This window comes from Primulina tabacum, chromosome 17 (assembly GCF_025594145.1).
Source record: "Primulina tabacum isolate GXHZ01 chromosome 17, ASM2559414v2, whole genome shotgun sequence".
Taxonomy (NCBI): domain Eukaryota; kingdom Viridiplantae; phylum Streptophyta; class Magnoliopsida; order Lamiales; family Gesneriaceae; genus Primulina; species Primulina tabacum.
The window spans coordinates 24,614,553-24,626,793 of record NC_134566.1 but is presented as its reverse complement, the minus strand read 5'-3'; the positions used below and the strand labels follow the sequence as shown (position 1 = coordinate 24,626,793).

The 12,241-nt window shown below is 36.5% G+C and overlaps 1 protein-coding gene across 3 annotated transcripts in view; it reads right to left on the bottom strand.

Moving 5' to 3' along the window:
• LOC142531555 (uncharacterized) overlaps positions 1 to 3,904 on the bottom strand; it is a 48,770-nt gene extending 44,866 nt beyond the window's left edge. For 2 of the 3 annotated variants that reach the window (XR_012816322.1, XM_075637732.1), the window contains exons 1-2: positions 3,642 to 3,904; positions 1,617 to 1,697 (exon numbers count right to left, since the gene is read on the bottom strand). Coding sequence is in view for 1 of the 3 variants with exons in the window: in XM_075637732.1 (XP_075493847.1) it covers positions 1,617 to 1,697; positions 3,642 to 3,806 (246 nt within the window). In the remaining 2 variants the exon portion in view is untranslated. Of the gene's footprint in view, positions 1 to 1,600; positions 1,698 to 3,641 lie in introns of those variants that run through there. The other variant, XM_075637733.1, reaches the window with a different exon arrangement.
• Positions 3,905 to 12,241: the final 8,337 nt, after the last annotated feature.

Sequence of the window (12,241 nt, the reverse complement as noted above, 5' to 3'; positions counted from 1 at the left end):
TGTCATTTGAGTTTCCACGCGCTGAAAATGTAATTCAAGATACAATATATCTAAAACATCATTCGGTAAAACTATAAATACAGTAATAAAATGAAAAAATTTAATTTCTTTCTGTCACAAATGAACAAACTCTAGATTAAACAAAAATAAAAACAAATAAAATCAACTTCGTTTTTAGACAGTAGTTTATTAAACTCTAGGATCACAAGGTTCTTGATAAAACTACAAAACAAACAAGCCAAAATATTACTCTACAGTCTAGATTATGTATAATGTACATAAGATAGGTTTATTGTTTTAATATCACATGGAACCAACAAATGCGTGACCACTTACTCTCCCATTCTACCACTCATGGCTTTCGATGCCTTTTGCATTATCATCCATGGACAAAGTGATGCGACCCCATTCTAAGTCATGAATCAAAATCAAAGCCTCATCAAGAATCAAGGTAAGAAAGATTCATGCGACCAATTGACATATCAAAATGGAGCGAAACTGTGAAAGCTAATTGAACAAATTATTTGACAATGAGCAAAAAGTCTTATTATTTTTTAAATATGAGCCTATAGTTAGTTATTTTAATTTTCCTATTAATCCCAAATAGTACTTCTATGGCTAGCTTAGGACCTATCTCTTTATGAAATATTTACGTTGTGTTATGTACACATACACAAGGGTCCGAAATTAAAGAAAATTAGATAATTTCAAGAAGCAACTCTTAACAATGCAACTTATCAAAATCACAGTCCCTAGTGTTCGATTCAAACGAACGAATGTCATCTAAAACTAATCCAGAACCTAGATGAAATACATTTTTTGATTATCACATAATTGTTAGATCGTATTTCCAATCCAAACCAAGATACTGCATCCCCAGCCTGGGTTTAGTTTTATAGTATTTGTAATCAATCGTTGATATCAGGAAAATATTGAGGGAATATTTATACAGGAATTCTTTCACTATATTGCTGAGGTTTTCATTACCGAGGCACAAAAAAGAACCGATCGAAATTGTCAAATGCAATCAGCTGTATAAGATATCAGGAAATCAAACTATGGGCTCATTGTTAAGAGAGCAAGGGAAACTGAAATTCTGCATGATTTATTTGTTATTGCTTTCCAAAGAATAAAGAGAACAGAAAAATTAAAATTCCATATATGCATAACTGAAACGACCTCAACAAGCAGTGTCTTACCTTAGAACTGCATTAGACTCCCATTTTTCTGTAAAAGTGACCTAAGAATCTATTGCCCCTTTAGTAGGCGCACTAAGGTAATATATATGGATTTATTTTCATAAAAAACCCCTGTTTCATAAAAAGCCCTGCTCCTTCACACTATTAATTTACAGCAAAAGTAAATGCACTCATAAACTCCCATTCTCCACGTCTGGAAAGTCAGAATGAAAAAATGGAAAATATTGCCTAGCACAAGCATTGTTATTAAAAGATGATGAAGATGAAAAGCACATATATAATTCGAATTTTACAAAGGTGAACCACATTTATATAAGGATTACAATAAAAAAAACCTTGAGGAAGAAAGCTCTTTATAGAAAACTCTGAAAGGAAAAAATTGAATGCATTTTCTGTTAAACCTCATGTTCTCCTGACCTTGTAACTCAATCCAACTGAAATTTCCCACTCCAACACAGACTTGTTATAAATCCTTGTGTGTGACAACAAGCACGGAACCTGGAGTGAAATAAAACCAGTGATAGCATTAGATTATAAATGTATTGTACGCAACATTAACAAAGACAGGAAATAAATTTCCAACAAACAGATAGACCACATAAATGTCCAAAAAGGGATTCGTCCTCACATAGTTTACCAAACCACGAAACCCAAAATGAAAAAAATGCTGCAATAAGTCATAATTCATACGACGAGTGTTTTAAATTAGCATAAACGGACAAGGAAATAAAAGCTAAATCACAATATTTGCTACCTAACCTAGCTACAAATCAATCAAGCCTGCCAGCTTTTGCTGGACAACACTATGCCAAGCCCCAGTTTGACAAGTAAGCTCCCACAAGCTAGCCTAGTGACACCCTATAGCATAAAATTTAAACAGCATTTAAACCTTTAATTTTAGTGTGGAAAACAGTAAAGCAAACATTCATTTGAGCAAATATGATAATGAGATAAAATTATCAGTTATTCTAATCTATTTTATTCAGTTTTGCATGATAGTATTCAAAACGTTAACACGATTTATGCTTATATACCATCAAAAAAGGAAAATTGCAGCAGAATTTGGTTCCTATAATTTCTTTTTGCTTGATTTCTTTTACTTCCATTTTCCTTACTATAAATCAAAGGCACAAACATATCGTTCATGAATTGATAGCAGGCTGTACAACAACTAAAAAGGAGATCAGGGATTGACCTTTAAGATGATTTAAGGCATGTTCAAGTCCAATGTCAAACATTGAGACACCCATGACAAAATGAAAGGAAAATATCAATTAGTGCCTACAACAAATGATAGAAACTTTTTCCATTAGGAACAAGACTATAGGATATCATAATTGAAGATGGATGACTTTTGTATTTCTTATATGCACAATTTTGAAAATTGAAGAGCAGCTGCATATGCTATGCTGCAGTAGTTAAAAATAACTATGGAAAAATACCTCAAATGGAAATTTGTACGGGGGAAAGTTCCTATGATTAGAGGATCACAGCATTAGGTGTGTAAACTAATCGAGCCGGCCCGAAAAAAAATTTATTCATATTCAAAATTATAGATTCTATCTGAACTCAAACTTTTTCAAGCCATGTTCGAGGCCAAATTATCTTGCTCGATAGTTTGCAACTCCTTTCAAGCCTATATTTTCGAACGGTGGTTTGAATAGCTCGTAAACATACACTAACATTTCAAACAAGCTCAAACTCGAGCTCGAGCCAAATTCAAGTTTTGTATTTTCATCTTAGGATGTTATTCTAGATAAGAAATGCCAACAACACTAAAGTTAACTACAAGGTAATCCAACTTAAAATTAAAAGTACATCATCATCACTAATTCACTGGGTTTCACAGCACAGTCAAAAGCATTCAACGCAGATAAATTGTGTCTGATAAACACTTGAAAACTCAATTTCTTAATAACTTCCAAATAAAATTGTGGCTTTCCTATTGTAACAACCCCTTCCCAAACACATATTCAAAGGCAAAAAAATGGTTGTATGGGAAGCATATCCTTAAGTTCATGCAGCTTTGACCATGCCAGTCACGACTAACTGTACAAACATATAAAATATACTCTTTCAGAACCACTTTAAAATGTACACACCCGACATTCTTCAAAAAATTTACAAAGAGAAACAAAGGGTCGCCAAATTTTCAGTTCAAACTCCACAATTCAGCAACAAACTTCCAATGAAATCCACATTATCAAAACCAATACGTTCAAGAACAGAACAGCGAAAAGTTTGTTACTGAATTGTGGAGTTTGAACTGAAAATTTGGCGACCATTTGTTTCCCTTCGTAAATTTTTATCCACATTATCAAACCAATACGATCAAGAACAGAACAGCAAAAAGCCATTTGATATATCACCCCTTTTCAAACTCCCTAAAAAACCTGAAACGCGAAATAGGGGCAAACAAGTGGCATGAGCGTGTACACTTACATCGAGCTCAAGTAAGATCCACTCCTTGGTGTTGGTAGCGGTGGACCAATGATTGCGGAGGTCAGTGTCGAGCACGTGAGCTGCCTTCTGCGCAGGAGATTCTCTGGACATGGCCTTCACTTTGTAACTCAAGGGCTTAACCCTCGGCTCCAATTCCACTTCCATGTCTCCTTTTCCGAGCGTTATTCTGTGTCTATGCTGAGAATGAATAATAATTCGGAGTTGGCTTCCGCAAACCCCCCGACAGTTCTGCACACAAATAAGTCTTTTTAATATTTAATTTTACCTTTTAAATTATAAATATTCGTCCAATCCATGGCTATAGATATCCTTATGACCCATATGAGTCAAGCTATTTGTGATTAGCTCGGCTCAAGCTCGGTCAAAATTTGAACTCGAGTTCGGTCTAAACTCAAGTTCGGTTCGAGTTTAGTTCGAATAGCTCAAGCCTTTAATCAAATCGAATTGTTCGAGTAGCAAATATATATATATATATATATATATATATATATATATATGTGTGTGTGTGTGTGTGTTAATTATTTATTTAAAATTAAAATAAAATGAAAATCGAGTTTTTCGATATCGAGTTTTTCGATACGTTATCGTGTTAAGTTTGAGTTTAAAAATTAATACTCGAATCGAATCAAACTCGAGCTCGAGTATTTTAAAAAAAAATTCGAGTCGAGCTCGAGTAGTATGATACTTGACTCGACTCAATTGTGGCCCTAGTTATCTCAGGTCACAATTTCATTTTATAAATCAATTATCATTTCATATTTTTTTATTAAAGTTCTCTACTGTCAAATATATTGAATTCTAACTCTACAATGCAACTAAATGATACATTAAGACTTTGTTTTAAAAAAATTATTAAACTCAGAATTAACATACCTGTTTTTTTTTTTCTTCACCCTCACCATCAACGTTCTTCTCCCTCCATCAATTCTTCCAGCCGACTCTTTAATTTGGCGACGACGACTGTCCTCCACCGACGAGATCATTGAGATATTTTGGACATATCTCTCCTTTCAAATCAAGGGCTTCATCTTTCTAAAGGGCGAGCCATTTGTCCTTGTGTGACGTCCGAAAAACCAAACCTACGTAAACCACATGCATGCAAAATTATTTTAATTACTTAATTGTTTTATTTAATAGATTCTAAATGCTTGCATGATATTATTAAATGATTAAAGGTATTATTGCATGATTAAATGATTGTATAACATGACTTCATGAAGTTAAAGAGTTTTACCCGAATATTCGATAATAGGATGGGGAAAGGAGACCAGGAATGACCAGGACTAGAATAAATATTTTTCACTAAATATTTGCAAGGCTTCCTAATATGACTAAAAATTATTTAACATTTCTAAAAATGTTAGAGTTCAAATTATTTTACGATTCGAACTCGATTTTACCTGGGAAACCGGTTTTGGGCAAACAATGGACTTTTAAAATATAAAATGCATCATGTATGAAAGGTAATTTTTATGTATGTTTTAATTAAATTAGAATTATTGGACCCAATTTAATTGTTTTAAGTAGGCTCAATTGCTCCTATACTTGGAGGCCCAAAACCAAATCTCATTATCATGTTAATTAAATTATAAATAGGATTCACAGGCTTTCATAACACCACAATTCAACCTTCTATCAGCCAAAATACACACCAGCACACACATTATTTTCGAAATTTACAAGGAAGAAAAGCTAAGAGTCTTCGTCGTCTGTTCGTTCTTCCCCGCCGATGATCACGTATTCGAGCGTTTTAAACGCAAAGGCACATTTTCTAAACTCTATTAAACATCATACAAATCATAATATACATGATTTAATTATTTATGCATGAAAAAATAGGTGTTTGATTATTTTTACAGTAGAAATTATTTTTACAGTAGAACATTTATTTTAAAAAATATGATGATTTTACGCTTGTTTTAAAAACATTATGATTTTCAATGAGTACGCTGCCAATACATGATGAAATATGGTTAGAACATGACAACATTAAAAGGAAAAACAAGGCTCGAAATCGAGGGGAAGGATAAGGAGAGGAACTTAGGGTTTTTGAGTCATCCATGTGCACTAGGAGGTTGAGGGCTCGACTACTGTGCATGGGTTGTTGGGGCTTGGCCAGGGCTGGTTCAGGGGCTGTGTTGGTCTCGGTCTGGGGCTAGGTTGGGTCCTAGGGTGGCTAGGGTTCGAGGTAGTGCCCCCCCCCCCCACGCACGTGCATGGCAGCATCGGCCAAGGGGGCTCGCTGCTGGGGCTGGGTGGCTCAGGTTTGGTCCATCAGGGTCCCAGGGAAGTGGTCAGGGTTTGTGTCATGGGTTGGTGTAGGGTGGCTCGACGTGGACTAGAGCTTAGCATGGAAGAACATCATGAAGCGCGCGGCCACTGTTCTTGCTTCAGGCGGCTCGCGGCGCTGGTCAGGGGTCTGGGTTGGGCTTGGTTGGGTCTGAGTGTGGTCCAGGGTCGGTGAGGGTCATGTGGGCTCGGTGGTGGCTCGGGTAGGAGTCCTAGCGTAGAAAGGAAGTTCACGCGCAGCTTGCATCTTCTGTCCAGGAGAGTTTGCGCGAGTTAGGTTCAGGCTCTAAGGGTCAAGGTTGGTCAGGAGGGTGCCTAGGTGGGTTGGCTCGGGTTTGGATCGAGGTGGCTCGACGAAATTGGGAGATGGCTCGTGTTGTTCAGGTAAGGGTAAAAAACGAGATTTAAAGAATAAAAATTGGAATCATGGGTCCACGGGTGTGGTTCATGGCTCACAAGGGTATTTTAGATAATAAAAGTCTATGTTTAAAGTTTGGGAAGAAAATATTAAATTTTGAATTTATTCAGGAATTAAACGCCTCACGAATAGATAATTAAAGAATTAATTAGAACACCTCGAATAAAGCCGAATAAAATTACAAAAAATTATATTTAAGCTTAAATAACTATTTGGGATATGTCCATGTCATTAAAAGTAAGGAAAAGTTAAAATCAAGAAATTTTACGTCTACGGGCAAAACGGTCATTTTACACTTGGGAATTACGTAAAAGCTTGGCAGCGTCCTAAGGGCTCATAATGCATGTTAAATGATATTTTATGATTTTAAATGATGATTTTTATGAAAATATGATATTTTATGATTTATGGTAAAGTTATACAATTTTTACTGTTAAAATGCTATTTTGGAAAAGATATGATATTTTATGATTTTAAAGGAAAAATGAAAAATATTTGAGGGATGTGAATTGACTTTGACAAATGATATATGATATGTAGGGGATCCGTTTTAAGAAGGAATGGTGAACTTATGATTTTGTGGGGATATCGTGAGGGACAAGGCCCCAGAGGGACTCTGTGTACGGGACAAGGCCCCAGAGGGATCCCAACGATCGTATTTCCATGGTGGAGCCTTGTGCCCACTCCCATGGGCCATGTGGAGCTGAAAACTGATCAGTCGACCAAAGGATAAAAGCTAGTCACTTTCAAGGATCAAACTTCACCCAAAATGATAAAGGATTGAAAGCTTTACGATTATAATAATTTTATGATATATGATTTCTTATGCTCAAAAGCAATTTTAAATGATTTATTTATGCTTAAAGCTATTTTAAATGGCTTATTTATATTTAAAAGCTATTTTAAATAAAAATATTATTTTTAAATACATGTGAATGTATGTGTCTTATTTTCTATTCATGTTTAGAACGTGTTGAGTCTTTAGACTCACTGGGTTTGTATGATGCAGGATTTGATGGTTTGAGGAGAAGCTGACGATTGAGTGCTGCAGTACACTTCTGAGGGCCATTTATTTTCTGCACTAACTTGATAGATAAAAGATTTAAAAGATTTATGGTAATTATTTTATTAACGAGTTTTTATGCTTTAATTTTATGTTGATCTTTTTAAAGGACGATGTAGGATGTTGGTTAGTTGGTGATTTAGAGATTTATTTTACGCACTTGATATTTTAGTTGTTGATGTATTATGGTTTATGATTGTGTTAAGTTATTTATGCATATCAATTGTTGATTTTATTAGGTTTAAAAAAAATTTAAGGTCGTTTCAGTTGGTATCAGAGCCAAGGTTTTTCCCAAAGGGTTGTGTACTGTCATTCCGAGAAGCTCAAGAAGTCACGCCTCAAATATGTAAGTTTTACTGCTTTATATTTTATGCTAAAATTCTTTTAAAATGCTTTTATGATACGTGATATAAATGTTAGTTGCATGGAAAAATTTTAGTGCATATTGGTTACGTGGTTTGGACGACGTATACAGAAATGCCTCCTAGAAGGATTTTGCATAGGAATGATGAGGATTGACATGAGGAAGAGATTCCACAGCCTCCACCTAATCAAGATGCTAGTGCCTGTGTACTAGCCGGTATGGCACATTTACTAGAGCAACATGTAGGAAATGGAGCGAGGGTTAGACCGGAGGCTGCATATGAGCGATTTAGGAGGATGAACCCTGAGGATTTTCATGGCACTACTGATCCATTCGTTGCTGAGGGATGGATTCGATCTTTAGAGGTGATCTTTATTTACATGGATATGACAGACGCTGACCGAGTTCGTTGTACGATCTATCTACTGAAGGGCGACGCTTCCTTATGGTGGGGAGGAGTGAATTTGAAGACATTGACTTGGGAAGAATTTAAGAGGGTGTTCTATGATAAATATTTCACTGTCGATGTCCGTTCTAGGGTCAAGAGAGAGTTTATGAGTCTCTGTCAAGGGGATTGATCTGTTGCTGAATTTGTGCAGATGTTTGATAGGGGTTGTCACTTTGTGCCCTTAATTGCGAATGATGCTGCTGAAAAATTACGACACTTCCTAGATGGGTTGAGGCCGACTATCCGTCGTGATGTGATTCTTGGCGATCCTACTGAATATACTACTGCCGTCACCAAAGCTTTTAGAGCTGAACAGTAACTTAAATATATAGATTGGGAGATGCAGCGAAAGAGGAATCGTGCTCAGCAAGCTAGTCAGAATAATAAGAAGCCTTATACGGGACCACCTAAGCAACCAGAACCACCAAAACCACAAGGAAAACCACCTAGGGAGAACATTCCGAAGAATGATGAGAAACAACTGTACAAGGAGTGCAATCGTCCACACTATGGCAAGTGAATGTGGGGCACCTACAAGTGTTTCAAGTCCGGAGAATTGGGACACAAGGCTAGGGATTGCCCAAAGTTCAAGCAACCCACTGCTGGAAGGGTATATGTGATGCAAGCTGAGGAGGGTGAGGTTGAGCCAGCAGTACTACACTGATTTCTAGGTAACCTAGCTGTTTAACAGTGTTACGATGCTTTTATTGCATGAATTGTTGAAATAGGTTAAAGGAATTGATTGGGATAATGAAGAACTTAGAGGAGAATAGGATGCATGCACTACTTGAACTGGATTTAGGAGACGATATTGGGAACTTTTGGGATATAAATACAATTTTTAAAATTGTGAGGACAGAAATGAAGAGTATGAATTAAGCTAAGAGGGTTAAGAGGGAAATAATTATGGGAGCCAAGCTTTTAAATTATCAAGACAAAGCAAATTTCGAGGACAAAATTTTATTTAAGGGGAGAGATTTGTAACGTCCGAAAAACCAAACATACGTAAACAACATGCATGCAAAATTATTTTAATTACTTAATTGTTTTATTTAATGGATTCTAAATGCTTGCATGATATTTATTAAATGATTATAGATATGATTGCATGATTAAATGATTATATAACATGACTTCATGAAATTAAAGGGTTTTACCCGAATATTCAATAATAGGCAGGGGAAAGAAGACCAGGGACGACCAAGACTAGAATAAATATTTTTCACTAAATATTTACAAGGCTTTCTAATATGATTAAAAATTATTCAACTTCTCTAAAAATGTTAGAGTTCAAATTATTTTACGAGTTGGGCTCGATTTTACCCGGGAAACCGATTTTGGGCAAACAATGGACTTTTAAAATATCAAATGCATTATTCATGAAAAGTAATTTTTATGAACTTTTATGTTTTAATTAAATTAGAATTATTAGGCCCAATTTAATTGTTTTAAGTAGGCCTAATTGCTCATATGCTTGGATGCCCAAAACCCAAGCCCATTATCATGTTAATTAAATTATAAATAGAACTCATAGGCTTTCATAACATCACAATTCCCTCCTATCAGCGGAAATACACATACCAGCACACACATTATTTTCAAAAGTTACAAGGAAGAAGAGCTAGGAGTCTTCGTCGCCCGTTCGTCCTTCCCCGCCGACGATCACGTATTCGAGCGTTTTAAACACAAATGCACATTTTTCTAAACTCTTTTAAACATCATACAAATCATAATATGCATGATTTAATTTTTTATGCATGAAAAAAATAGGTGTTTGGTTATTTTTACGGTTGAACATTTATTTTCAAAAATATGATGATTTTATGCTTGTTTTAAAAACATTATGATTTCCAACGAGTACGCTGCCAATACGTGATGAAATATGATTAAAACATGACAAAATTAAAAGAAAAAACAAGGCTGGAAACGAGGGGAAGGCTAAGCAGAGGAACTTAGGGTTTTTGAGTCATCCATGTGCACTAAGAGGTTGAGGGCTCGTGTAACAACCCATTACAGGCCCAGTGGACCGTCCATACGGCCCACTGCCCCGATCGACCCAAGGCTATCCCGATCTTGGGCTCTGCTCTATGGGCCTTGGCCCATATGGAACTCTTTCCCTCACGGGCTTTCCATAGACGTCGTACGGGTTACTCAGAGAACTCTTCAGCCCATGCACTGAAGCTTGTGCCTTCCCAGGATCGAATCTAAGACCACATGGATATATAGGTACTTAGCACAATCCTGGGAAGGCACAAGCTTCAGTGCATGAGCTGAAGAGTTCTCTGAGTAACCCGTACGACGCCTATGGAAAGCCCGTGAGGGAAAGAGTTCCATAGATGGGCCAAGGCCCATAGAGCAGACCCCAAGATCGGGATAGCCTTGGGTCGATCGGGGCAGTGGGCCGTATGGGCGGTCCACTGGACCTATAACGGGTCGTTACAATAAAAGGCGCCTTTTATTGTAACGACCATGGGCTATCCCGATCTTGGGCTCCCTCGGGGGCCTTGTCCCATCTTGGGTTTCCTCTGGGGCCTTTTTCCTCACGGGCTTTCCACATGCGTCATTACTCATAGGACTCTCCACAACAGGTTGGTGGAGTGGTACCTCCCCAAGTCTCGAACCCATGATCTCCTGGCATAAGTACATAGTTCAAAGAGACTTGGTACTTTGAATGATAAAAAGGTGCATAAATTAAATAATGAGGTCCTCGGGTTTACTACTGCTGTCCCAAGCCAACTCACTGGTCTCCGCCCTCGGCCTTGACCTCATCAGTGCCTACAACAATCAAGTCTAGTGAGTCTAAAGACTCAACATGTATATATCGTGAATAACAAGTAAATATATCATAAAATCGCATGCAACATAAAAATAAAGTAACGTAAAGCGTACGGTGAAAATCGTATCATGAATAATTATAACTACGTGCATATCTGAAAATCATACGTAAAAGCTTTGCTCAATAGAGCTCTGTCAAGGTGTTTAGGATTTATTAAATTAATTGGAGCTAAATTAGTAAATAAATTCTTTAGGTTAATGTATAATTAAAGCTTAAATAAAAATATGTAAACAAAGAGAGATGAATTAATATAGGTCAAATATATTCAAGAAATTAAACATAACCTTTAAACATTTAAATTTGAAGACATGTATGCCATGCAATATTCTAAGCAAGATTCTAAACTAAATTAAATTAATTATGCATTTAAATATATATAATGAAGGTTTAAAATCCTAAACAATTAAAATGCAAAGTTTAAATAAAAATATACAATGCAAGTTAGTACTAATGACCAACATTTAAAATAATTCAAATGGTTAATAACACCCTATTCAAGCCCTCTCTAATTTTATTTTATGGTGTAATCGTCTCCCCATTTTAATGCACTAATTATAATCAAATACAAGAATACACCTTATTCCTTCCTCAAGTTATTATACTAGCAAGTAACGTGAATAGGCATAAAAAAATTAAGAACAAGAATCGGCTAGCAAGAGGAAGGAGAAACAATGCAAACCCATTCAAATTCTCACTTGTAACTCTCAACTAAATGCACTTCAAGACTCCTTTATCACCCCTTGTAACCTTCATCCTCATTACCTAGCAGCCCTTCATCCATAATTTCGAAATATATCAGAAGAGAACAGCAGCTGTAATCGTGAAAATCAGCAGAAAACAAGAAAGAAATTTTCATTCCGACTCCGTTGCGTCGTCTTCGTCGTATTGATTTGTTTTGTGTCAAAACAAATTTCAGGCATGTATATATTATGTGAAGCCCGGGGCCGAAGAGGGCGGGGGGTGATCGCCGGTGCCATGAGGTTGCACGGACAATGAGCAGCTCCTGGCAGGCTTCTAGGTGGACGGAACATGAATGAACCGATCTCACATCGGAATGAGAGGGATTCCGAGACTGTTCAATGTAATGGACTGTACAGTTGAAGAGGGCTTAAAAGATTTGATTTGTACTACTCATATCACGAAGGTGCACCTTCTTTTCGG